This window comes from Carlito syrichta, unplaced genomic scaffold, assembly GCF_000164805.1.
Source record: "Carlito syrichta isolate Samal-C Ts95f unplaced genomic scaffold, Tarsius_syrichta-2.0.1 Scaffold304707, whole genome shotgun sequence".
In the NCBI taxonomy this organism is placed as follows: domain Eukaryota; kingdom Metazoa; phylum Chordata; class Mammalia; order Primates; family Tarsiidae; genus Carlito; species Carlito syrichta.
Genome location: NW_007248803.1, coordinates 2,746 through 29,939, shown reverse-complemented (window position 1 = coordinate 29,939; position 27,194 = coordinate 2,746). Strand labels below are relative to the sequence as shown.

The 27,194-nt window shown below is 60.6% G+C and overlaps 2 protein-coding genes across 2 annotated transcripts in view; both read left to right on the top strand.

Annotated features, from left to right (window-relative positions):
* Positions 1–7,668, top strand: part of SLC6A19 (solute carrier family 6 member 19) — a 19,357-nt gene extending 11,689 nt beyond the window's left edge. The window contains exons 5-11 of the mRNA XM_008060708.1: positions 234–366; positions 3,719–3,847; positions 3,947–4,103; positions 4,855–5,059; positions 5,452–5,611; positions 7,212–7,374; positions 7,465–7,668. Coding sequence (XP_008058899.1) covers positions 234–366; positions 3,719–3,847; positions 3,947–4,103; positions 4,855–5,059; positions 5,452–5,611; positions 7,212–7,374; positions 7,465–7,668 — 1,151 coding nt within the window. The remainder of the gene's footprint in view (positions 1–233; positions 367–3,718; positions 3,848–3,946; positions 4,104–4,854; positions 5,060–5,451; positions 5,612–7,211; positions 7,375–7,464) is intronic.
* Positions 7,669–11,272: 3,604 nt separating this feature from the next.
* SLC6A18 (solute carrier family 6 member 18) overlaps positions 11,273–27,194 on the top strand; it is a gene marked incomplete at its 3' end in the record, with an annotated part of 17,861 nt that continues 1,939 nt past the window's right edge. The window contains exons 1-9 of the mRNA XM_008060709.1: positions 11,273–11,405; positions 16,929–17,069; positions 17,369–17,506; positions 18,932–19,113; positions 21,659–21,769; positions 22,511–22,623; positions 23,374–23,502; positions 26,001–26,157; positions 26,818–27,022. Coding sequence (XP_008058900.1) covers positions 11,273–11,405; positions 16,929–17,069; positions 17,369–17,506; positions 18,932–19,113; positions 21,659–21,769; positions 22,511–22,623; positions 23,374–23,502; positions 26,001–26,157; positions 26,818–27,022 — 1,309 coding nt within the window. The remainder of the gene's footprint in view (positions 11,406–16,928; positions 17,070–17,368; positions 17,507–18,931; positions 19,114–21,658; positions 21,770–22,510; positions 22,624–23,373; positions 23,503–26,000; positions 26,158–26,817; positions 27,023–27,194) is intronic.

Here is a 27,194-nt window from a genome sequence, read left to right as displayed (position 1 = left end):
GGGGGGAGCCGGTCCCAGGCCTGGAGGGTCCCCAGGGAACCAGACGTGGGTCCAGGTGGGGGCAGAGTGGCTCCTGGCAGGTGACCTTGCTCTTCTGTGGGAACAGAGCCCGCAAGGGAAGGGGCCGGCTGCCACCCCGGGGGTGAGGTCCATCCTGACCGTCCAATAGCCTTGCCCTCCAGCCCCTCGGCCCACGCCCTCCAGGTCCCGGGGCCTGTCTGCAGAGTGCTCAGTGGGGCTCTGTCTGGCGCAGGTCACGGAGCTGGCCAACCCGGTCACCTGGCTGGACGCAGGAGCCCAGGTCTTCTATTCCTTCTCTCTGGCCTTCGGAGGCCTTATCTCCTTCTCCAGCTACAACTCTGTACAGTGAGTGTGGGGCTGGGCGGGAGGCCGGGTGCTGGGCCTTGGTTTCCCTGTCAGGCCTGGGGAGTTCTGTGGTGAAGATGAGAAGGACAAGACAGAAAGTGCCCCATATTCCAGCATTGGCCGGAGCCTCCCTCGCCACCAACAGGCTGCGTCACCTGCCTGCAGACCTGGGTCTGTCTGAATGGAGGCCCGTGCCTGAGGGAGGGTGGCCTCTTCCTCGGGAGGCTGCTGGCTGCCAGACCCCCTGCAGCTCCCTCCACGGGTCCCTCCCTGAGCCTGCCTGGGGCCTTCACCACTCCGCCCAGACGTTCCTTGCACCCACACGGCCCCCAGCTCACCCCGGCATCCCAGGGTCCCAGACACATGCCACAGAAGCCCTGCCCAGGCCAAGGTCCCACCCTTCCGGCTGTGTCCCACCCCCTCACAAATCTGTACTTCTCGACACCCCTTGGAGGCCAAACCTTGAAGAGCCCCCAGCAGTGTCCAGAAGAAATGTAGTCTGTGTCAGTTCACTTCCACACACAGTCACGGAGCACTGCGTGCCAGCCTGGGGCATCTGGACCTGCCTCGGGCTCTGTCCTCACCCTGGAGATGAGTGCGTGGAAATGCTGGGTGGAAGTGATGGCAGACAGCCAGAAGCAGAGACAGGTCCTGGGGGCAGGCCTCCCGGGGTTGGGACAGGACACCCAGGGTAGGGGCGAGACTCCTGGAGGGAAGATGCATCTGAGCAAAGGCTCAGGCCTTGAGTGCCAGCAAGGGGGTGGGGCAGGGAGGTCTGGGCAGGGAGGGCGGGGCCTGGCAAGAACTAGGTGGGGTCAGGGCCCAGATGTGGCTTGGAGAGGGTGGGGCCTAGATGGGGTGTGACCTAGGCAGGGAGGGTGGGGCTCTGGGCAGGGCCTAAATGGGGTGTGGTGGGGGCAGGGTCCAGGTGTGATTGGGGCATAGATGGGGTGAGGCCTGGATGGGTGTGGTCTGGGAAGGGAGGGTGGGGCCTGGGTGGGGCCTGGAGGGAGGTGTGGCCTGGGCAGTGGGTGGGGCCTAGAAGGGTGTGGCTTGAGCAGGGACGGTGGGGCCTAGACTGGGTGTGTTGTGGGCAGGGAGGGCAGGGCCTGGGCAGGGACTAGGTGGGGTCGGGGCTCAGCTGTGGCTTGGAGAGAGAGGGTGAGGCCTAGATGGGGTGTGACCTAGGCAGGGAGGGTGGGGCCTGGGCAGGGCCTATGTCCTAGGTGGCCTAGGACCCACCCCATCCCTAGGTGGGGGTGGAGCTTAGATGAGGCGTGAGATAGACTTGGAGGGTGGGGCCTGGACTGGGCCTAGGAGGGGGGCCTAGATGGGGTGTGGCTTGAGCAAAGGGGGTGGGTCTTAGATGGGAGTGTGACCTGGGCAGGGAGGGCGGGGCCTGGGCAGGGCCTAGCTGGGGTATGGCTTGGACAGGAAGGGTGGGGCCCTGATGGGGTGTGGCTTGAGCAGGGCCTAGATGTGGTGGGGCCTAGGTGGAGGCAGGCCTAATAGGTGTGGCCTGGACAAGGAGGGCAGGGTGCAGAGGGAGGTGTGCTTAGAGCCCGTCTGGGATGGGAGAAGGGGGTGGGTGGGGGCAGGCAGTGGAGGGAGAGGAAGAACTGACCCTGGGTTCTGTGGTGCTCTGGGGCTGAGCAGAGAGGTCTCCCCAGCCCCTGGGGCAGGGCCTGGAGGTCTCGGGCCCTGCAGGTGGCGTGGGGCAGGGCCCAGTGGGGAGGACTGTGACTGGTGGTTGGGACGGAGGAGCTGAGGGGAACCACATATGACAGCCTCACCCAGACACTGGCACCCCGCCACATGGGCCTCCCACCCGGGGCGCACAGTTCAGTGGTTGCCACATTCATAGGCTGCGTGGCTGTCACCACTCTCAAGCTCCAGCCCACTCTAGTCTCCATGGGCAATGGCTCCCGTCTATTCCTACCCGCAGGCCCTGTCCAAGCCACTGACCCCCTTCTGTCCTGGATTGGCCTGTTCTGGCATTTCCTGCCTGCGGCCATGCATATGTGTCCTTTGAGTCTGATCCTTCTGTGGGCACAAGGCCCTCAAGGCTCGCCCATGTGTGACCGGTGTCAACCTCGTGGCCAGTGTCAACCTCGTGACTGCATCACGGGCCCGTGAGTGTCTGCATCTCAGTCCATGTCCCTTCGCCTAGGGATGGACGTGTGGTTGTTTCCGTGTTGCACATGTCACAAACCATGCCGCTGTGGGTTTGTGTGGACATATGTCTTCACCCTTCTGGGTGTACGTAGCAGTGGACTGCCAGGCATCCGGTCCCGGGAAGAGCTGTTGGGCCATTCCCACCAGCGGGGCAGCTCCGGCTTCTGCCACCCTAGCACACACTGGTGCTGGTGTGTGGCTCTCACTCCACCTCCTGGTGGGCGTGCTGTGCTGTCTCAACCCGGCAACCTGCCTCTCCCCATGGCGGATGCTCTTGACAGAAGCATTTCCCAGTAGCTCTGGCCCACACACAGGAGAACCTTCTCCTCAACTTGCGATCTCAGGGTCCCTGAGCAGCCCAAGGATCCATAGGGCCATGGGGCTGTCAAGGTGTGCAGCACAGAGCTGCGAGTTCTCAACCCTGAGGCAGCGGGTGGAGGAATAGAGACCAACCATGCGCCATGAGGTCAAGCAGGCCTGGGGCACTGCCCACAACCCCGGGCCATGAGGTCCATATGGTCTGGAGTGGGATAGTGGGGAGGAGAAACAGCGGCTCTGGCCTCTGGGAGGGGGCTTGAAGTCAGCTGGCCCCTGGAGCTGGAGGACGTCTCCTCCCTGCCCACCCTGCCACACCCTGCAAGTCCCAGCAGGGCCTTCTGGGACCTACATCTTCCTTTGACCCTGGGGAAGGTGTTCTCTTGGCCCTGGAGTCCTCCCTGCCCTGAGGTCTCTGCATTAAACCACTCTCATACTTTCTACAAAATAAGAACCTGCAATCAAACCAAGGCCACCCCCACCATCTCCAGAGAAACCTGGAAGGGTCCCTGGGTGGGGAAGCCCCTGGTGACTCTGTAGTGGGCGTGGGGTCTGGCACCATGGCCTTCCCTCGGAGAGGCAGCTGGATTGCTTGCTGGCCTGTGCAACTGAGCTGGGGTCTGGGTGGGGTCTCTGCTCACAGGCCAAGGAAAGCTGCCCTGGGCTCTGGACTCCAGAGCTGCCAGTGTGGGGAGGAGTGGGGTGGTGTGGGGCGGAGCACGGCGAGGAGGGCAAGAGCCAGGGGCCACCATGGCCCTTGGGTCGCCTCTGGGCCCTCAGGGCTGGCACTGGAGCCCTGAGCGTGGCCCCGGGGTCCCTGCTTGTCCTGCTGAGGTCTGTGTGACACGGCTGTCCTCCACAGCAACAACTGCGAGCTGGACTCGGTGATCGTGTCGGTCATCAATGGCTTCACGTCGGTGTACGCAGCCACTGTCGTCTACTCCATCATCGGCTTCCGCGCCACCCAGCGCTACGATGACTGTTTCGGCACGTGAGTGGCCGTCGCGCCACCCGGCTGTTGCACTCCAGGCCGCACCCCCTGCCGGCCCCTGCCCGCCCAGGCCGGCGTCAGCCTCGCTCTCACCCACAGGAACATCCTGACGCTCATGAACGGCTTCGACCTGCCGGAAGGCAGCGTGACACAGGAGAACTTCACGCAGGTGCAGCAGCAGTGCAATGCCTCCGACCCCGCAGCCTATGCGCAGCTGGCCTTCCAGACCTGCGACCTCAACTCCTTCCTCTCGGAGGTAAGCCGGAGACTGGCCCTAGAGGCTGGAAGCAGAGGACGCCCGAGAAGGCACCAGGAGCAGGCCGCACCGTGGGGCTGTGCCGTCCGCCCCAGCCTCTGGCTGCCGAGGTCAGGGATGCTGAGCCCCCACGGGAAGGCTGAGCGGCCCCGGGCCAGGCCTTCAGCCTGCGGGATGGCGGTTCCATGGCCAGGACCGTTGACTGCCAGGACCTGGATGGGCCAGCAGCCAGATCTCGGCTGACAGTCTGGGGCAGGGCGTAGGGCAGAGGGTCAGCCCTGGGGCCTCCTGGTCATGTGCCTGATGCACCATGAGCCTGGGGATGCACACGGCCTGCTGAAACTGGGGCGCCTACAGGCTGTGTCCAGGTGACTCGCTCGAGGTCCCGTTCACATCAGCAAGCCACTCTGAATGGGGCAGCGCCTGTCCTGGTGTCTCTGGAAGCTTCCTGTGTGGGAGTCTGTCTGTGGGCCAGACGGACCCACCATAGTCGCGCGGGGCTCCGGCCGCCGCTGGGCGAGGGGTGTGCCTGCTGGTCCCACACACAGCTTGGCATTTGCGCACACTCTGGGCCAAGCCAAGGCCCAGCCAGCTCATCAGGGACTTGGGGCTGCCCAACTCTTGCCCCCGGCGGGCAGAGGGCCATCAGGGCAATGGGAGAACCCTGGGTCCCGTGGGCGGCTCAGGGTGGGGAGGCGGCCCCTGGCGGGCAGGAATGGCCCCGGCGACTGTGACCGTGGCCGCCGTGCAGGGCGTGGAGGGCACGGGCCTGGCCTTCATCGTGTTCACTGAGGCCATCACCAAGATGCCGGTGTCCCCGCTGTGGTCCGTGCTGTTCTTCATCATGCTCTTCTGCCTGGGCCTGTCGTCCATGTTCGGGAACATGGAGGGCGTCGTCGTGCCCCTGCAGGACCTCAAGATCATCCCCCCAAAGTGGCCTAAGGAGCTGCTCACAGGTGCGTGTGTGGCCAGGGAAAGTGCTGGCTCGGACTCCTCGGGGGCTCAGCCGGCTCTGGGTGCGCCCATGTGATGGGGGGTGAGGCTGTGTGATCGTGAGTGAGGGCTTGTGTCCATGGGTGAGGCCGTGTGACCCCCGTGTGGCCGTGTGACCACGGGTGAGCCCGTGTGACCACGGGTGAGCCTGTATGGCAGCAAGCGTGTCTGTGAGACCACAGATGTAGCCACGTGACTGCAGCATGGCTGTGTGACAGTGGACGAGGCTGGGTGGCCAAAAGTGTCACCATGTGACTTCGGGCACCACTGTGTGACCATGGTGTGGCCGTGTGACCGAGGCATGGACGTGTGACCGCGACGTGGCCGTGTGACCCTGGCTGTGGCCCGCCCGCAGGCCTCATCTGCCTGGGCATGTTCCTGGTGGCCTTCATCTTCACGCTGAAGTCCGGCCAGTACTGGCTCTCCCTGCTGGACAGCTACGCCGGCTCCATCCCGCTGCTCATCATTGCCTTCTGTGAGATGGTTGCCGTGGTCTACGTATACGGCGTGGATAGGTAGGGGCCTGGTGGTGACAGGGCGTCCCTAACGCTGAAAATCGAGTCAGGGATCCCGCCAGGGATGAGGGGGGCACAGAGGGAGAGGCTGTGACTCGGGGCTCCGCCGGCCATGGGAGCTGTGTGTGGACCTGCCCTGATGCACTGGCCCGGCACCCGGATAGAAGGGGGGTGATTCTGAACCTGGGGCTGCCGCCAGGCAGAGGCTGTGCTGTGACTCCCACCGTGTCCTAGATGCCGGCCAGGCGCCATCCACACCGTACCCCCTTGTGTTCAGACACGTCCACCTCTAACCATAGGAAGGGAGGCATCAGTGGCGTGTTGGGACACCACGTAGAGCACTGGGGGGTGGGAGAGAGAGAGCGCAGCGCCCACATGACACGTGGAGCCCACACGCGCCACAGTACAGCCATGCGCGAGAGTGCCCTTGCCACCGCAGAGACCTGGGACTGGAGTAGGGAGGGGGCGGGCTGGTGCCGAGGTAGGCCAGTAAAGCGGACACCACCAGCTCTGGGAGGTGCCCAGGCTCGGGTGGGTGCCCTGCAGGCCCTGGCACAGGCAGGAAAACCAAGGCTGGCCAGGGCGGAGGACAGGGAAGGGGCGTCACCCAGGGTGACAGGAGCCTCGTGCTGCTGGGCCCGGTCGCCAGGGTCAGGAGCGGAGTGTCCCACAGTCTCAGTGCCACATCAGGGGCACCTGCTGTGTGTGTGTGTGTGTGAGTGTGTGTGTGTGCGTGCACACACATGTGCACACATGTCTGTATAACAAAAACTTTTTTAAAAAGAGAAGGAACCTGACGGTGCCAATTAAAACTGAGAGCCCACAAGCCTCCTCAGGGCCCTCTGGGAAACCGCTCTGAATGAGGCAGCAAGTGCGTGTGGGGCAAGTGGCTGGGACACGCCTCAGCACAACAGCCTGGGACAGCCACAGGAAGGTGAAGGACATGGGGCTGGGGGCCATGCTGTTGTGACACTCGCAGACAGGGACAGGGAGATTCAGGCCCAAGCCCACGGGTCTAGCTGCCGGCCAGCCCATGCGGCCATGAGGTTTGCACCTGAGGGTTGCTGTGAATGGCCAGGAGGCTTGCTTCTCGAGGTACAGCCTATGTGATGTCCCAGGGCCAGCCTGGGGGTCCCATGGTCTGCTTGGGCCACTGGAGGCCCAGGGCGGCTCAGGCCTGCCCACCGTGAGCCTCTCCTGCTTCTTGCAACAAGGAGCTCCTTGCAGGAGAGGGTTCTGCAGAGGAGGGGCTTCGTGGAGGGTGGGTGGTGGCAACTGTGTGACCCGGGGGTGGCCAGGGAAGAAGGCTGTGGTTGCGTGCCAGCTCCTCTCCTCCTCTTCTTATTCCAATCAGTGGTTGCCCTCAATGCCAGTGAGGATGGGCTCCCTGACAAGGAACTGTAGGGCTGGTCCGAGCCGGTGGTGCCCTCGGAGGGGCTTCCTGGGGAGCCGCCCGGCCTTGGGCCTCCGTGAGGGAGGCCAGGGTGCTGCCCGGCACAGCGCTGTGAGCCCGGGTGGCAGAAAGCCTGGGCCGGTCCTGGCTGTATGAGGTCGCAGTCCTGGCGGAGGCGGGTGACAGGCCCCTCTGGCCTTGCTCCAGGTTCAACAAGGACATCGAGTTCATGGTCGGCCACAAGCCCAACATCTTCTGGCAAGTCACGTGGCGCGTGGTCAGCCCGCTGCTCATGCTGGTCATCTTCTTCTTCTTCTTCGTTGTTGAGGTCAGGAAGGAGATGACCTACAGCGTCTGGGACCCCGGCTATGTGAGTACGCGGGCACCGCGGGAGGCGTCGCACAGGGGTTCCTGGGGACCTGCGGGCCCCTGTGTCCGTTCACCACTGCCCTCTCCCCAGGAGGCGTTTCCCAAGGCCCAGAAGGTCTCGTACCCAGGCTGGGCGTATGCGGTGGTGGTGATTGTGGCCGGGGTGCCCTGCCTCACCATCCCGGGGATTGCCATCTACCAGCTGCTCCGGAGACGCTGCCGGAGGCCGGGGGACCGCCAGGGGCTAGTCGGCACACAGTCCATGGCCTCCGTGAATGGAGACCTGAAGTACTGAGCGGCCAGGCATGATGCTGCGGACGGGCGTCGGAGGAGGGACCCATGAGGCCCTGGGGGTGGTGGCTGGGCTGCACGTGTGTGTGGGAGGGTACATTCATGTACATGTGTGTCTGATGTGTATGTGAGTGTGCAGCGTGGGGGTGTGTATTGTGTTGTGTGCATGCATGTATATGTGTATGAGCACATGTGTGTGTAAGCACATATATGTGTGGTTAGTGTGTTGTACATGCGAGTATGCATGTATGTATACGTGTGTCTGCGTATGCATATGTGTATGCCTGTGTGTACAACTATGTATGCGTGTATGTATGTGTTTGTGTGCATGAGTGTACACGCATGCATTCACATGTCTTTGCACATACGTATATATGCATGTGTGCGCCTGTGTGAGTCCATGCAAATGTGTGTATATGTGTTGTCCATATGCATGTGTGCATGTCTGTGTGTGCAAGTGTGTATTTGTGTTGTGTGTGAGTGCATGCATACGTGCATGTGTCTCTGCACATATGCGCATGTGTGTATGTCTGTGTATGTGTATGCAAATATATGTTGCACATGCACATGTATGGATGCATGCATGTGTACGTGTATGTGTGTTGTGTGTGTGCAAGCATTTATGTATGCATGTGTGCACATTTTGTGTATGCAGGTGTGTATGCATTGTGTATGTAAGCATGTCTGTGTGTGCATGTGTATGTGTACATGTATGAGTGTGTATACATGTGTGCTCTGCATGTGTGTGCATGCATGTATGTGTGCGTGTTTGTGTGTGCATGCAAGTGTATGCATTTGTGAATGGAATGTATATGTAAGCATATGTGTACATGTATTGAGTGAAGTTGTGTGTATGCACATGTGTATACATGTGTATACATGTGTATATGTGTGCTTACTTGTGTGCTCAGGCGTGTATTTGTGCAGACATGAGTGCCTGTGTGTGCCTGTATGCCTGTGTGTACATATATGCACATGGGTGAATATGTGTGCAGACATGTTTGTGACATATGCCCACTACTCAGGGCCCAGTTACCCTCTGTGCCTGTCCTCATCATGGATGTGCCAGGCATGTACTGAGGCCCCGAAGCAGACCTGCTGGGGACTTTCCATGTCCTGCACATGCCATGAGAATCCAGAGCCACAGTGTGGAGAGGAAGGCCTACTGCGTGTCCTCTGCCATGGTGGCTGGAGACATGCGCATGTGTCACTATCTTGGCTCTGGGATCGACTCTCACTGCCCACCCCTGTCCCTTCCCCTTGCTGCTGACCCTTGACCCAGGGGCTCCCAGTGGGAGGTCCAGGCCCTATTGCCCTCAGCCAGGAGCAGCATGGGTGACTGCCAATGAGAAGACTTGGCCATGTCCCCTGTCTGTCCGTGTCCCGGCCCGTCCGGTTTAATCAATGCCGGCCATTTAATCATTGCTTCTGCCACCATGAACAGACAAGCAGTTAATAAAACTCAGCTTGGCATCACAGACGGCAGAAACCGTGTGAATTTTTAGCCAGATGTTGGAGAAGACAGTTACAGGGTAACTCGACCTTGGCCACCTCCCTGGAGGACGCTCTGTGGCGCCTTCAGGACCCTGGAACCCAGAAGCCCCAGCCCTGGTGTCCCCTCCCCCATCACAGAGTCACCTCTCCTTTCCATGGAAAACTCTGGAAGTTTAAGTTACACTGGACGTCCTGCCCAGTGTCACAGGCAGGACCGAAGGATTCTGATGGGTCCTCTCACAAGGAGACACCGGCCACAGTCCTCAGCACCTCCATCCGGTGATGACTGCAGGCCTCGGCCCTCAGGCTGTGATTCTGGGCCCCTGCGGGCACAGCAAGCAAGGCCGAGGGTCCCTCCCGTGGCAGTCTCGGCAGCCCCCTCATCTCTTCCTGACATGTTCTGGCTCCCAGTTGGGAAAATCCTGATCAATTCCTCGTCCGTACGCTGGCCTGTGTTGTCTATCCAGGGAGGCCTCGACAGGTGCCCATGGGGACCTGGGCAGTTGTCTGCCATCTTGCCTCCCGGTTGAAGATTGGGCATCTCTGTGAACGTGATGGACATGCAGCTCTGTGGCATATATCACACCTGTGCCAATAAACCGCTCCTGTCAACAGCCTCAGCCTGAAGTTGCTGTGTAGATGTGGGAGGAGCGGGTGGCGGGGACCTTCCACACGGCGGCTGCAGGGTGTCTCTGGGAAGGCTGAACATGGCCTCATCTCTGCTCTCACCTTAGCCTCTCTTGCTCTCCCTCACTCTCCCTCTCCCCCAGATGAGGCGTGTAAAACGTGCCCACTGGGGCTCACACTTCTGGGACTCACACATCTGGAATGTGGCCACTGGAGGAGACGGAGAATGACAGGCCTGGGGCCCTCAACCTGTCCCTGGGGAGGCATCTGGAGGGAGGGATCCCAGAACCGCCCGTCATAGGGGGGTCTGCCACTCGCTACCTCCCCCCATGGGCAGGGGTGCCCCAAGCTATCATGAAGACTCGCCCAGCCCCGCCCTGCATAAGGGTGTCTGCCACCCTTCCTGTTGTTTGCCCCAGTGGATGGGAGGGTGGGAGGGAAGCCCCCGCCTCCCGAAGGCTGCCCGGGCCAAGAGAAGGCTGAGCTCTCATCCACGGTGGACGTGGGCACACACCTGAGGAAGTTCCTGGGTGCTGGTGGGCTGAAGCAGGTGCAGCCCCTGGGGGGGTCTTCTGGACAATTTTGGAAGGGGGGCACACAGAACCAGCCGGAAAGTTCAAGTTCATGTTCATACTCTTTGTGAAGTTTAAGATTCTCCCTAAAAATGCAACCACATGGGCCGGGCAGTCTCACTCCAGGGCATGCATCCCAGAGACACCAAATCCACGTCCACATGAGAGTCCGGGCGCAGGTCTCACGGCTGCATGGCCCCAACAACTAAACCCAGGTCATGGTCGGCTGGTTGTTGGCACCCGTAGCCCTCATGGGACACAGCTCAGCAACCCAACACGGGCTGTCACACATGTGGCTGCCTGGACCCGTGTGGACCACAGGAACGCCACCAAAGACCACTCAGAGCCTTTGGGAACAAGGAAACCGTATTGATGGGAGCAGATCGGTGGGCACAGCAGGGGAGAAGGAGGCCCCGCTGATGACTGTTCTGGTCTCCAGGAGTCAAGGTCCACGCCCCTGCTGGGAGGCCATCCTGAGCCTGTCGAGATGCCACCCTAGTGGGAAATGGCGTGAGGGGTCACGGGCTCTTGTTTGTGCTGTTTCCTACAAGGAGGTGTGGACGCTGGGGGAGTGCGGACAATTATCTCAAGATCCCAGGTTAAATCAAATGTAAGTAATTTTTAAAAACCCGAAATGTGCCAGTCATGGAGTCTTGGGCCCCCGACAGGAGCTCAGGCTGCCCTGGGAACAGTCCTCATGCCACCGGCGGCGCTAGTCGTTTGCAGGGACACAGAGGAGAGGTGGGGGATGCGGGTGTGGGGCACGGGCACCTGTGGGTTAGGCATTAACAGGGTTCTGGGCTCACCTCTAAATACCCGCAGTAGATGCAGAAGGAGGCAACTTCCGCAGCGGCTGGAGGGGCTCTCGGAGCTGAGTGTGGAGCGTGGCCCCTGTGCCTGGGGGACGCAGACGGCATGGCGGGTGCCCCGGGGGACGAGAGGCCCCGCTGGGACAACAAGCTGCAGTACTTTCTGAGCTGCCTGGGCTTTGCTGTGGGGCTGGGGAACGTCTGGCGCTTCCCCTACCTATGCCAGACCCACGGGGGAGGTAAGGTGACTGGCCCGGTGGGGAGGGGCTCGAACCTGCCTGGGAAGAGCCCCGTCCTCCTGAGGCCCCGCGGTGGCCATCAGGGACCTCAGAGTGCACTCAGCTGTGCCGCTCCCCACATGTGGGGGCTCTGGAATCCCACATGTCAGCATCCCTGTACGGACATGCCGCCTGCAGTGGTGTCCTCGTCAAGGCCTCCATGACCAGGTGCGGGTTCCCCCAGGCCGTCTGTCCTGGGTCTTTGCATGAGGTCAGGCTCACTGCTGGCTCCCCTGGTTTTGCCAACAAGGATGTCCTGAGGCAGTGTCCGGGTCATTCTCTTGAGAGTCAGCTCACCTCCCACAAAGTGCGTCAGTAGCTGAACTGACCTATGGAGCCACCTCTCACCCCTCATGCCTGCCTCTCCCCCGTGGCCGCAGAGCCACAGGCCACACTACAGGCTCCATGTGGGATGCGGGGGTGGGGGGGACAAGTTTGTGAGTCGCAGCCCGCGGGAGTCACTTGGGACGCGCTGGTTCCTCCCTGGATGTGACCAGCAGGACCTTCCAGGGGCTGTCAGGTTCCTCCTGGGCCGGGGCTGCTGATCAATGAGCCCTGGGGGTCCGAGGACTCCAAGAGCCCCCCACAACTGTCCCCCAGCTTTGTCTTGTCTCTGACTTGTCACAGAAGACGTCTCTCACGTTGGGAATGTGGGGTGTCTCCTTGGGATGGTTACTTTGGCCTTACAGGATGCAGGGTGGGAGTAGAAACATCAGGAGGGGCCAGTCACCCCTGGTCATGATGCAGCCCCTTCAGGAGTAATGGGGAGGCAGGGGGATTTGTGATGCCTGGCATTGGCCCAACTGGTGTTGGGCCAACACTGCTGACAAGACAGAAGCACTATCTGATGCCATTTTCCATTTAAGGACACCACAGCTTCAAAGTTTTATTTTATTTTATTTTTCTGTTTAAAAAAAGATTCTCAGCTGGGCAGCAGCTCATGCCTATAATCCCAGCATTTTGGGAGGCTGGGGCAGGAGGATTGCTTGCGGTCAGGAGTTCAAGACCAGCTTGGCCAACATAGTGAGGCTCCAACTCTTCAAAAAATGTAATAATTAGTTGGGCGTGCTGGCACACACCTGTAGTCCCAGCTACTTGGGAGGTCAGGGTGGGAGGACCGCTTGAGCCCAGGAAGTTGAGGCTGCAGCAAGCCATGGTCATGCCACTGCCCACCAGTCCGGGAGACAGAGCAAGACTCCTGTCTCTAAAGGAAAACAAAGATTCTGGTCGGGAAAAAATGTTGGAGAAGCAGACAGTGGAAAGAAGAAAGAGAGCCACCGTGACAGCTGCCTGGGCACCGAACACTGTGGGGCCTGGGTGGGATGGGCACCTTGGGCCGAGTCCCCTCCAGCACTCCTAAAAGCCAGGAACCCTGGGTGGAGGGAAGAGGCCCACGGCTCCTGGGCCCCCTGCTGCCTCGGCCACACCTCTTTCCACACCGCGTCACCCAAGTGCCTGTGAGGGGAGTGACCTCACACAGCGCCAGAGAGGTGGGTGTTGTGGGCCAAAGCATCCGTGAATGTCTTGCTGGCCGTGACTATCCCAGCACCCACAGTGGGCCAGGGGGCGTCAGGCACCGGCCTCTCCAGGCCTCAGCACCTGTAGGTGGTATGGCTGGTCCACCCCTTGAGGGGAGGCTGGCCAAGGAGACTGGCCACAGTGGGTTGTGGGTCCCCACCTGGGGACAACTGGGTACAGAGAACAACCTCTGAGGTGCCCGTGTGTGCAGGGGCCTCATGGGGTCCCTTTCCGGGTGTGGAATTGCAGGTCTGCTGTCATGGACCTGTAAGGTGCCGCTCAAGTTCCTCCCACATGGTGCTGACAGGCACCCTCACCCCCCCACGAGATGCCCTTTATGACCGCCCTCTGATGACCACAGGTATCAGCGAGACACAGTGACTGTGTGGCATTTGGCTTGCAGAAACCAGTGACTCCCAAAGGCAAGCGTATGCGCTCCCCCTTTCCATAGTTGGTCAGCTGTGTACATTTTTTCTACACAGACAAGACATGGGTGCAATGTCGTAACAGGACGTAGCAAGACATTTAGGCCAAGATTCACAGAGATCTTACCTGTGAGTGGCGTTTCATGGTGACTCACTGTTAAAAATTGAAGGCGTATCAGGCAGCCCCTTGTGCCCGTGTGCGTGGCACAGCCTCTCTCCCAGAACTGGCGTCTGTCTGGCGGGCCCTGCTGCGTTCCTCATTGTGGCTCTCAGTAAACCCTGATGCCTGGGAGGGCAGGTCCCTCGACTTTCCTGCAGAGCTGCACCATCAGTGGCTGCATACCAGAAAAGATGTACACCTGCCTCCTGCTGACTGTGTCCATTTGGGAAAGAGGTCCACCGTCACAGCCTTGCCCTACCGCCCGAGAGATGGTATAGTGGCAGGCGTGGGCCAGGGCCTGGAACACTCGCACACCTACAGCATATCTGGTCTCATGCTGGCCCTCAGGCGGTTCTCTCCGCGGGGACCTTGCATGTCTTGCGGGGCTGGTTCTCCACAGCCCCTCCTCTGCCGCTGTCCTGGGCGGAGCCGGCCCCTCCTCCATGGCCTGGTCCTAGCTTCATGGCCTGCGCCTCGGTGCGACCATGAGCCGGTTCTCCAGGACCACCCCGTGCACGGCTGTAAACCGCAGGAGCAGCTTACGGCTGCCAAGCTGCCTCCAGCAGATGGACCACATGTCCTTGGGCCGTGGGTGCTCACAGCATGATTGTAGGCACAGGAGCCATGTGGCCTTCGCAACAGGCAGGGTGGATCTTCTCCTGTCTCCACACGCAGCACCGATGCACGCGCTCACCGCTGCCCTGAGCATTCCATGTGCAGGGAGCCCATCGGGACCCTCGGACTGGACACTCGTGGCCCATGGAGCCGCCACCCCCGTCACAATCCATGGGGGGTTTGTTATCTGCACATGTGTCCACGTGGAAGTCGTGTGAAGCTTAAGATGCCCGTGTGCCACCGCCATCTTGTCTCACGGAGACCCTGCTGAGCTGCCCAACTCTCTCCTTCCAACAGCGGTGCAACTGACTGACGGCCACAGAGACCCCGCCCCCCCACTACCTTCCCTCTGATGACCTCATCGGGTTTGTCCTGCCATACGGACCTGTCTGTGCCACTAGATCCCAGCCCAGGCTCACCCCAGTCTCGTCCAGCTGTGCCCCTCCTCACAGAGCAGGGGTTAGAGTGCCCGGGTGGTGGCCTGGAGCCTGCAGCCCTCGCTGGATGGTGGAGCGCACAGCTGGGACCCAGAGGCCCTGCCAATGGCCCGGGGCCCACGCCGCCCAGAGTCCTGGTCTGTCCTCTCCACCAGCAGGCGTGTGTGCCTGAGGCCTAAGGGTGGCCACGGAGCCGCTGCTGTGGGGAAGTGCGCAGAGCCAAGATACATGGTTGGGCGGTCCCCACACCTGCCACGGATCCCTCGTGCAGGCAGAGCTGGGTGGGCAGGGCCAGGCGTGAGTGGGCTCCCCCTTGCACCAGACCCTGGCAGACATGGCAATTCCTCCCAGGAGCTCCCTGGGTCTATTCATGATGGTGGGCTCCAGGCCCGGCCCCACTGCCCCACCCCAGGAATGTCTCGGGTGTCCCTCTGGCTGAACCCCTGGATGCTCCTTGGTGCTTGTTGGCCTTTCCCCGCTCTCTAGATGACGCCCCGAGGACCCTTTTGCCCAGTGTTGCCTCTGGAGGCCTGTGCAGAAGCCAGCGGACTCAGGTTCAGGGGCCTCCTGCCTCCCTAGGGCCCTCTCATTAATGTGTCAGTGACTGGACGTCCGAAAGTGACACAGTAAACCAGAGGGGGCTGCGTCAACAAACTGCAGGAAAAGCCAGGGATGGGGAAGCGCACTCTCGAGCCAGACCCTGCTTGGTAAAGCAGAGCTGATGGGAGACACAGGGACGTGGATGCGCCGTGGCCCTGCTGGCTGTGTCGGCCCGTGTCTGGTCACAGGCCTGAAGTCAGTACCACCCATAATCTGAGTCTGTGTGGGCGGGGCTGGAGCCAACCTGGGCTCCCTGGCGGAGATACAGAGACCCCGCCTCACCTGTGGTTTGCAATTTACCCGAGGGAGGATGCGACTGCCTGCCCCACTGCCGACTGGGAGGTCTAGTCACGAGCCACATGGCCTCCTCTAGCACCGAGACAGCGGTGGGGCCACTGGCCTGGGATGTAGCCTCTGCACCTCTGCACAGCAGGGCTCGTGGCACAAGATGGACTTGGCCCAGGCCCTCAACAGAGATGGCAGTACCATGTCTACTCTGTCCGCTGGGGGTGCTGGTACAGGGGGCTGGGCCCAGGTTCTCGCTGCCTCCCGTGGCCCCAGGGGCTTGAGTCAGGTGTTCCCCCTCCCAGGAGCCGTGGGGCCCTCGTGCTGCCATGTGACAGGTGTCCCCCTCACAGCGCCAGATGTGGGTGCAGAGGCCAGGATGCCAGAAGGGCCCAGGAGGGGTCTCAGCCCTGACTAGGCTCCAGGGCCTTGGAGGTGAAGCTGGGATGGTCTGTGATGATGTCATCTTTCTGCGACACCCCAGGAACAGAGACATGTCTGAATCCCAGGAGAGTTGTGGGCAGGTGCCCTGGAGGCCTTATAAACATACCAGCCCATGTCCTGGGCCCCATGGACAGAGTAGCCCTTTGGGGGTCTTGGGTCCTACAGACAGAGCAGCCCATCGGGGGTCCCAGGGCCTATGAACAGAGCAGCCCATCAGGGGTCCTGGCTTCTATGGACAGAGCAGCCCATCAGGGGTCCCAAGCCCTATGGACGCAGCAGCCCATTGGGGGTCTTGGGCCCTGTGGACAAAACAGCCCATCTGCTACACGAAGCTCCCCAGAGGCCTTGCAAGCAGCTGTGGTGGGTGATTTAACACACACGCCAGCCAGATCCTTTCCAGGAAACAAGGGTGGAAAGCAACATGCTTGGTCAATGCTTTTTATTTCTGCAAATCCAAAACTTTCAGGAGAATCACACTAATGAAAGGCACTATTTCCTGGCGGGGGGTGGCCGTATCTGGAGGCTTTGGGTGACACCCCGTCAAGCCCTCTCTGCCGTCCTTCCCGCAGAGACAGGGTTCTGACTGCTGGGCATGAAGGCCCTGAGAGGCATCAACCAGGGCCTCAACACTAACCTCCCTCAGCAAACTCTGACGATAAGGGGACTGTGCTCAGATCCCACGTCCCAGCCAGGGCCCAGCTGCCTCCTTTTAGGCCCTCCTGTCCCTCCAGACCCAGCCAGTGGCCTTGTGTCTGCCCCACCTGGCCAGTGGTCACCCTAGGTAAGCCAAAATCAGAATTGGGTCCAGCAACCAGGCAGTGCTGGAGGGGGTCTCCACCACCCAGGGGTGTCTCCACTGTCCAAGGGTGTCTCTGCCGCCCAGGGGCGTCCCCAGCATCCGGGTCCCGCCTGTCCTCTGCAGAGGACACGGGTGGCGCCTCTAGGCCACGCCGCCAGCCCCAGCCCTTGCCCGGTGAGCACTGACCCTGTGTCATTGCAGGCGCCTTCCTCATCCCCTACCTGGTGGCTCTGGTCTTCGAGGGCATCCCCCTGTTCCACATTGAGCTCGCCATTGGCCAGCGGCTGCGGAAGGGCAGCATCGGGGTGTGGACGACCATCTCCCCCTACCTTGGCGGAGTAGGTAAGTGTGTCCTCCCACGCAGGGCCGTGGTTGCTGAGGCGGGCCTCCGGGTGAGGGCGGAGGAACATGGGTTCACTCCGTGGTGGGATGTGGCCAGTAGGCGGTCAGGGCACCCTCGGGTGTGGATTCAGGGAGAGTCAGAAATGGAGCATGTGTGCGGAAGGACGTTTTGGGGGCCACAGAGGCTACCAGTTCCCACTGAAGGGAGGCCTGGGCTTTCCCTGGGCCTGGTCATGGGGGGTCCTGGCAGGTCCTGGTGGGCTGGGCAGGCTGGCGGGTGCTGACGCTTCCGTCCACAGGGCTGGGCTGCTTTACCGTGTCCTTCCTGGTCAGCCTGTACTACAACACCATCCTCGCATGGGTGCTGTGGTATCTCCTCAACTCCTTCCAGCACCCGCTGCCCTGGAGCTCCTGCCCACTGGACAGCAACAGCACAGGTGAGCTGCAGCCAACAGGTGTTGTGCAGGTGTTCCCACGGCAGCACATGGGTGGGCGCCGTTCTCTGGAGGAGGGCAGGGTGCAGCTGCCACTCTTCCCTGGGGAGCACGAGGGTGAGGGTCTCCTGGCCTGTACCACCGACCTGTGCCTCCTTTTGGGCTCCCGGGCCAGCTCTCAGGAAGCTGCAGGCACTGTGGCTTTGTGGTGCGGCCACAGGATTGCTGTCTCGCGGAACTGAAGTCTTGGCCCCAGCCGCCCCAGGCGACCGTCTGGGGAGACCTTCTGGCCGTGACAACACGTGTGCTTGCCACGCTCACTCAGGAGCTGCCTGATGCTCACTTCCCACCTCTAACAGGCAGGAAGCTGCCCTGGGCGGGTGCTGAGCAAAGGCAGCCCTGGGGTCCGAACAGTGAGCTGCACTGGATGTCCTCACAGTCCAAGAGCTGGGTGTCCTGGGAGGCTGAGGGCCCTGGCCACAGGGCTGGGCTTCCTGGTCCATTGCTAGGAGGGTGGGGCTGTCCCACCCAGTGACCCGGCCATGCTCCCGACCGCAGTTCCAGGAGGTGCTGTCCCTAGTTCCTGGGAGATGGCTGTGTGTCCCGAGTCCCTTCCACCTTGTCCAAGGGCTTGCTTTAGCCGACCCCTCCCTTCAGGCAGGATCAGAGGTCCCGAGGGGTCAAGTTCGCACTCTACACACGGCGGAGCCCACGACTGATCCCCCACATCTGAGGGGAGATTTCCAAGAAAGGTGCCCGGACAATCTGGCTGCACCTGTGCCCTTCCCTCAGCCGTGGGCTCGGCATGAGTGGGTGGTGTCCACTCAGGGCCGGCTGTGCTGCTGTGGGGTCAGTGGCACCAAAGGACAGTTGCAGGGAGAGGCCCCATAACACGGGGCACACGTGGTCCTGAGGCTTTTCTAGAAGGGGCCCCCTGTTCCCGACCAGGGGTCTAGGGAGGTGCTGTAGGCATTTGCTGCTGTCAAGCGCTGTCTGTGTCTCCCTGCGTCAACCTGTGATCTTGGCAAGGAGGGAGTGGACGTCGCAGGGCAGTTTGCTGCCTGCCACAGCCTCGCTGTCCTTCCAAGTGCCAGATACCTGCACATTTGGCCTCACAGCTGTACTCTGCCACCCCCAGGAGTCTTGGGTGGTGGGTGGTGGAGGGAGCGACGGGGTCCGAGGCAGCAGTGATGTCCGAGAGGCTGTGGCCACACAGGGTTTGGCAGGTTTCATGAGCCTGGACAGGGTGGAGCCTCCCTGCAAGGTCTGTGTGCGGTTTCTCCATCTCAGCCTCAGGCCTAAAGAGAAGTGAGAACAGAGAGCCCAGCCCGGAAGGGCAGCGGGGGCTAGCCTGGGTGGCCAGGCTCAGGAGCGGATGCGGTGAAGGGCGCCCAAGACCGCGGTCAGCCTGACAAGCCCCCATTCCAGGGTTCTTGGAGGAGTGCCAGGCCAGCAGTGCCGTCAGCTACTTCTGGTACCGACAGACACTGAACATCTCGGCTGACATCCACGACAGTGGCACCATCCAGTGGCGAATACTCATCTGCTTGGCTGCTTGCTGGGCGGTCGTGTACCTGTGTGTCATCAGAGGCATCGAGACCACTGGGAAGGTGAGCACAGCAGCTGGCCCCCGCCTCCCCCAGCCCCAGGGACCCACACCCCCTGTCTGCAAGCTCTGTTATGAGGGGAATAAGCCTTGAGGACTGCCGTGGCTCCTTAGGGGACTGAGACTTTCACCCTGCGAAGGGACCTTTTTATCCTGGTGACAGTCCCTGTGTTAACACAGTCATTCCTGCTTCCTTGATTCCATTACGGGTATTTTTCTTCCACCCTTTTTCTTTTAGCCTCCTTGAGTCTTGATGTGGAATGTGTGTTTCTTGTAGACAGCCTACAACTGGGTCTTGCTTTTTATCCAGTCCAACAGCCTCTGCCTTCTATTTGGCGTGTTTGGACCATTTATGTTTAATGTGATTACTGACATTTTGGGTTAAGCACTGTCATTAGACATTTCAGTTTGCCCCCTGTTCTCTGCTCCTGCTTCCCTATTTCTATGATTCCACTCAATCTCTGGTCAGTTTACTAGCTTTAACTGTCTAGTGGGTCTAGCAGTTGGCTTGAGAGTGCAGCACTGGTTTACCTTGTCTGGGTCTGTCATTGAGTGATCTTGTGCCACTTATTATTATTATTATTTTTTTGAGTTGGAGTCTCACTCTATAGCCCAGACTGGAGTGCAGTGGCATGCTCCCGGCTACCGCAACCTTGACCTGCTGGACTCCAGTGACCCTTCCACCTCAGCCTTCCAAGTAGCTGGAGCTACAGGCGCATGCTACCATGCCTGGCTAGTTTTTGCTTTATTGTAGAGATGAGGTCTCGCCAAGTTGCCCGGGTGGGTCTCAAACCCATGGGATCAGGCAATCTACTCACCTCGGCCTCTCAAAGTGCTAGGATTACAGGCTGAGCCACCGAGCCCAGCCTTATGCCACTTATTGTGTTGTTTAAGAATCTCATTGCATGTTACTTCTAGTTTTCCCGCTCAAGCTTTGTGGCGTTGTAATATATTTTACCTATTTTTTTTTTGAGTCAGAGTCTCACTTTTTTGCCCAGGTGGGAGGGCGGGGGCATACTCATGGCTACCACAGCCTCAAGTTGCTGGGCTTAGGTGATCCTTCTGCCTCAGGCTTCCAAGTAACTGGAACTACAGGCACACACCACCTCATCTGGCTAATTTTTCTTGATTTATTGTAGAGATGAGGTCTCATCAAGTTACCCAGGCTGGTCTCAAACCCCTGGGCTCAGGCAATCCTCTCGCCTCAGCCTCCTACACTGCTTGGATTACAGGTTTGAGCCACCATGCCCGGCTATTTTATTTTATTTTTTAGTTGGAGGTCTCACTCTGTTGCCCAGGTTGGAGTGCAGTGGCATGATCATGGCTCATCACAGCCTTGACCTCTTGAGTTCAAATGATCCTCCCATTTTGGCCTCCAGAGTAGCTGGGACTACAGGCATGTGCCATCCTGCCTGGCTGATTTTTAAATTTTCTGTAGAGACTAGATCTTGCTATGCTGCCCAGGCTGGTCTCAAACTCCTGGACTCATGTGAGCCTCCCATCTCAGCCTCCCAGAGTGCTGGGATTACAGGCATAAGCCATTGTACCTGGTCTTATTGTACTTGGAATGTTATAAGCAACTGTATGTTGTTATCAGTTTGGTTTTAAAGTGGTGGTTGCCTTTTGAAGAAACCTAAATAACGAGAAAAACCACTGACACCCATCCATGTGGCTTCCGTTAGGGGTGTCCGGAAGGCCCACCAGAGTCTGAGCCTCCCAAGAGGGTCCTCCCGCTCCTCACAGGGGGTCACGGAGTCTGGACTGCACACACACAGATGTTTATTTGTGACGGCCCTCAGTCCACGCACCCTGGGCCTTGCCCTCCAACCGCTGGTCCTCCCAGTTAGTGTGCAAAGTTGTCCTCTCCACGCTTGAGAGGACTGTGGTCACTGAGTCAGACCAAGCAGCCAGCAGGCCCAACGAGCTGGCCAGAGATTCCAAATAACCCTATCACGAAAGCCTTAAAAGCTGGTCTGTGCTGGGGACCTGAGGAGCAGTGAGGGGCAAGTGTCCATTCACCGGTTTCTTTCCACGTGGATGCTCAGCCTACAGACCCTACCCATGCCTGGGAGCACTGGAGACCAGCTCCACCTAGGGAGGAAGGGTCCAGGCAGGCGTGGCCAGCTGGAGGCACAGCACAGGCTGAGGGCGAACAGGAAGGAGGGGGCTGGAGCGGGGAAGGGACATGGGGTCAGAAACGAGGGTGCCCAGAAAAAGGGGGGAGAGGTGAGAGTTGCTGGAAAGGGGGAGACCCTGAGGGGCACATCCCAGGACTCCCTCCAGCATCCAGCCCTGTCCCGAAGGAGGCCTTCCTCTCTCAGGTGGCTGACGCCCAGCTTAGCTGACCCACAGGCACACATGTGAGAGTGAGTGTGTGTGACTGTCCATGGTGGCCCCGAACCCTCCACACTGGCCCTGCTGGACCCAACCTGCCATGGTCAACCCGATGGGTGACGTTGATACTGACCCTGAGGCATGGGCACGCCTGCCTCTCGGAGCGTGTCAGCAGGCAGGTGTCGCGTCACATCCAATGCTTGGTCTTTCCCAAGGCCATTTACTTCACAGCCTCGTTTCCCTACCTGGTCCTGACGGTCTTCCTCATTCGAGGACTGACCCTGCCCGGTGCGACGGAAGGGCTGACTTACCTGTTCACTCCCAAAGTAAGTGGCTTGGGCAGCCCTCAGCTCCCTGTCCAAGGCCTCCAGCAAGCACTCGCGTGGGGCCCGGTGGAGTGAGCGGCAGGGAGCCATGTGGTGGTGGCTGGGTTGTCCAGTGGTCAGTGGCAAGACTGGCCTCGGGGGTCTCAGGAAGTGGAGATTGATAGGACATTGCGAGAGGCTGGCTGCAACCAGCTGTCACTCCCTGCCAGTGCCAGTCCCACCCTTGACCCCATACCGCCAGGGGCCTTGTCCTGTGCACACACCCCACCCAGGAGCCACAGGACCCAGGGCCTGCCCGGGGGTCTGCACCCTTTTAGAGCATTCCTCACAGCATCCCGCGGGAGTCTCAGGGCGGGGAGAGGCTGGGCCCCGCTGCCACATGTCCACCAGAGACCTTGCAGGGGCTGGGGAGGCTTGGGATTTGCCAGGTCCCCTCAGCAGCAGAAACCCATGTACAGATGAGGCCCACCCTAGGGCCCTCACGCCCCCCAGAACCACCGGCTGACAGCAGAGAACATGCCCAAGCCGGAGTCAGCACAGATGGCTCCGGCCCCTTCCCCCACAGAACCACGGCCATCAGCCGCCTGCCAAGCAGGGAGTGGCATTCGAGGGTCTGTCTCCACTCCAGGCCTGCACACCCACACGACCCCACACCACTCCTAGGGTCGGAGCAGGTCACAGTCACTCAGGAAGGTGGCCCAGGGCGCCTCAGCATGAAACACGCTCCCCCACCCTTTCCAGGTAGAAACTCTGCAGAACCCTCGCGTGTGGCTGGATGCAGCCACCCAGATCTTCTTCTCTCTGTCCCTGGCCTTTGGAGGACACATCGCCTTTGCAAGCTACAACCCACCCAGGTAGGTGGTCAGGCCAGGGGTCGGGACAGCTCTGGGGACCTGAGATGAGAACCCACATGTCAGGCCTGTGGGCTGGTGGTTCTGGGACCTCAGGGGCAGCTGCGGGGAGACAGCCTAGGGAATCAAACCCAGGCGTGCAGCCACCACCAAGCATGACACCACCCGCATGACAGTCGCCCTAACAGAGTCAAGGCCTGCGGCTTTCATGACCCTCACGTGCACAGAGCCCCAGGGCGCAGTTATGACTCTAAGTAGACAGCTAAGGCACGGTGACAAACTAAGTCCACCTAACTCCATGCAGCTGCCGGTGTTTCTGCCCCCAGAGGCAGGTGGTCAGCATGGGATGGGGTTCTCTGGGCAGTCTGCCTGCCAGCGGCCTTTAGGGATGAGCGTGGACTTTCCACATGAGTGACTGACACGTGAGCACCTTGAACTCATGCTACATGGGTGCTTGTGCGTCTCTCCCGTGGGGACAACTCAGACACTCCAGGCTCCAGTCCTCCATGGATGCCCGAGGCCCTCGCAAGGCCCGAGTGGGTTTCAGACCCTCGGCTGCCTTAAGCCGGGCCCTGTGGATGGCTGGGAGAGAGGGCTGAGCAACCAGAGGCCACGGGACCTGCAGCAGCAGCCCGTTTCGAGCGGGGCTCCCCAGGTGTGGGAGGGGTGAGGAGAAGTCTCCTCCTTGATCACCTCTGGGTGAGCCTGGTTGTGACCCACAAAACCCTGTGACAAGCGTGCATCTGTGCCTAGGAATGACTGCCAGAAGGACGCCGTGGCCATCGCCCTGGTCAACAGCATGACATCCCTGTATGCGTCCATTGCCGTCTTCTCCATCCTAGGCTTCAAGGCGACCAATGACCACAGGCACTGCCTGGACAGGTGAGCTCAGGGCCATGCTGGATTTCTGGGCACCGCTGCAGGACATGCATGGTGTATGCTCGGGTGGTGGGGTGATCGGTGTCCCCAAAAGATCATGTCCACCCAGAACCTCAGAAAGTGGCCTGTCTGGAAAAGGGCTCTCCATGTATGTAATTAAGGTGACATGGCACTGAGGTCATCCTGGAGTGGCCCTGAGCCAACAACGGTGTCCTCATGAGGAGGCCACGTGGAGATGGACACAGGGACTGGAGTAACATGGCCACAGGCCCAGGACACCCAGAACCACAGGAACCGGAAGAGGAAGGAAGGGCCCTCTCCAGACACCTCTGAGAGCATGGTTGAGACATCTTGATGTCAGACACCTCAGTCCCCGAACGCAGAAGACACACTCCTGGAGTTTTGAGGCACCTTTTGTGGTCCGCTCTCATGGCAGCCCCAGGATGTGGACACAGTGAGGATGGCCTGCACGTGGTGTCACCCCGTCAGATGGAGATGAAAACAGTGGCCTTCCAGATGGTCCCACCACGGAGGACCACCAGGTGGACGTTGCTGCTGACACGGGTGGTGCTGCCCCCCCACAGGGGATACATGGCAGTGTTGGGACAGTCGTGGTTGCCACATGCGGCAGGGGCAGCTAGGGTGGACAAGCACAGTGCCCAGGGTGGCCACACAAAGGCCAGCCGAGTGTCCGCAGCACTGCAGTGACACACCTTGTTCTAGCCACATGCATTAGCACAGGGCAGGAGAGGACGGATGGCCACCCCCCATGCAGCCTGGATCCTGGTGCTCCAGGCTGTGTGCATACCTCGTGGAACCTTCCTGAGAGCAGCAGAGCCCATGTGGGCAGAGCACGACCCCTGAAAAGCAGAAGGGCAGCTCTTCCGCATCTTTCATGGAGAGGTCAAGGTCAAGCTCCGCCAAGCCTCCTGCACTTTGGGCATCATCTGAGTGCTGTGCCCCACCAGGCACCTGCCTGTGTGTGGCCGCCATACCGTGTCATGACGTAGCTGGCTCTGACGAGTCCTGGCACTCCAGTCCAAAGTCCCTGCTGCACAGAGCCAGAGAATGTGCACCTGACGCTCCTGGGAAACAGGGTGGGCTCTGGTCATATATATATATTTTTTTTGAGTTGGAGTCTCACTCGGTCACCCAGACTGGAGTGCAGTGGCCGCTCCCGGCCACCGCAGCCTTGCCTGCTGGGCTCTGGCGATCCTTCCGCCTCAGCCTTCTGAGTAGCCGGAATTACAGGCATGCGCTACCACGCCCGGCTGATTTTTTTTTTATTTATTGTAGAGATGAGGTCTCGCTGCCCAGGCGGGTCTCGAACCCACAGGCTCAGGCAATCCACTCACCTCAGCCTCCCAAAGGCGCGGGATTACAGGCTGAGCCACCTAGCCTGGCTGTCTGGTCGCATTTTTGATGGCAGGTCGCAGGTGACCATGTTGTGTCTCTGTGAAGATGCCTTGTCGGTATGCAGCGCCGGTTCTCTGGTGCTGATTGTCCTGTCTGGCCTGCTTGGGGAGCTCCTGGGACACGCGTGTCTTCCCCGTGAGGCACATTACAGCCTTGCATGCTTTGGGATGCAACAGCCTGGCAGCGTGGAGCTCACTTAGACAACGAGATAGTCAGAAGCCGCCCAGAGCCATGGGAGCCTGGCACTGAGGCCACAGCAGGACGACCAAGAACAAGGCGGCCGCAGGGTGGTGGCTCACAGTGGCCACATTTCCCATCATTCTTGGAACGTCTGCACGTGGCCACCCACAGGCTCAAGCATTGGCATGGGGTGACACGTACATCTCAGTGAGTGGCACATCAAGACCACCTGTGTGATCACACGCCTGCCCCAGCCCGAGTCTGCAGGCCACAGGAGGCAGAGAGGGGCTGTTCTGGGGGAATGTTACCCCAGAAGCCATCTGCAGGGTGCAGGCTGGCCTGGGCCTCCAAGCACTGCCCTGTGTCTATGTTTGCACCCGAGCCCCGAGGACAGGAGCCTTTGACGTGGTTGGGCCGGGGGTGTAGGTGGGGTGAGCCAGCCGGGCCCTTCCCAGCAAACCCTCCGAACCCACGTCCTCCGAGATCACGGAAGGGGATGGGGCCCTTCCGCAGAAGGGCACCACAACTGTCTTCCTAGAGGGCAGTGCCCGCGCCTCAGCCCAGTGGCAGGGGAAGCGTGTACACATGTCCTGGCCCCCCCTACAGGCTCCGGACCTACATGTCGAGGTGAGAACGCTGTCCCATGGCCCCTCCACCCACATGGGCATGTCCCCTCCCAGGCCCAGGGAGGGGAGTGGCCTCCTCCTGCCGTTGCATGCGTGGAGTAAATAGTGGCCCCACCCCGGTGTGGCCCCAGCACAACACCCCGGTGTGGCCCCGGCACAAGTGTCTGCATGACCCCACCAAGGCCAGAAGGGGCCAGCCCTCGCAGCGGCACTGACTGAGGGCTGCCCTGGGTGTGTCTACTGGCCAGACTGAGAGCCTATGAGCCTCTGTCCCTGCAGAAACATCCTCAGCCTCATCAACGAGTTTGACCTCCCTGAGCAGAGCATGTCCAGGGACGACTACACGGCCGTCCTCTCGCACCTGAATGCCACCCAGCCAGAGAGGATAGCGCAACTCGCCCTGAGGACCTGCCGCCTAGAAGACTTCCTGGACAAGGTATCTGAGCACGAGGCCGCCCTCAGGAATACGGGTGACATCTCACCGAATGGCTGCGGGAGTCACCCACAGACCCAGGCACCAGTCCTGAATGAGGTGCCCTGGCCGGCTCTGCACCTCAGTTTGCTGAGCCCGGCAGGCAGCTGTGTCTGGCAGAGCTCTCTCCCCGAGAGAGCAGGTCCCGCTGGGGCACAGGCCCCAGAAAACAGGGGCAGCCAGCATAAGGGTCCAGGGCCAGGCCATGGCGGGGTCCAGCTGCATGCAGGGACAGCTAACGCCTTGACCCAGGGTACCAGGCCAGGGGTGTGCAGTCAGAAGGCGGGTCCTGGGGGCTCTGGAGCCCGTGCTCAGCGCTTGCTGGAGATCACAGAAGGGGATGGGGCCCTTTCGCAGAAGGGCACCACCACTGTCTTCCTAGAGGGCAGTGCCTGCACCTCAGCCCAGTGGCAGGGGAAGCGTGGACACGTGTCTCCTAGCAGGGGTGCATGTGCAAGTTGCCGCCAGGTGCATCTGCACATGTGCATGCCAGCAAGGGTGGTGTTTGTGCACAGGTGTCTCCATGTGGCACACGTGCATTTTGCAGGCTGGTGTGTCTGCACGGATGTGTGTGTGTCGCCTGGGCGGTGGGGCACATGTCCCACGGTGGCCCGTGTGTTGCAGAGCGCCTCGGGCCCAGGCCTGGCCTTCATTGTCTTCACGGAGGCTGTCCTTCACATGCCGGGCGCCCCTGGCTGGGCCGTGCTCTTTTTTGGTATGCTGTTTACCCTGGGCCTGTCGTCCATGTTCGGGAACATGGAGGGGGTCATCACGCCACTCCTGGACATGGGGATCCTGCCCCGATGGGTGCCCAAGGAGGCCCTGACTGGTGAGTGGGCAGCCCGGCCACCCGGAGGGCCTGGCTCCACCATCCTGCGTCCACTCCAGTCACTGTCCAGACCCGTCCTTGAGGGACAGCTGGAGGGGATGGGTGGGCCATCTTGTGGAGCTCTTGTGGAGGTGGTCACGGGAGAGCCGTGGGGAGGAAGGGGGGAGGGAAG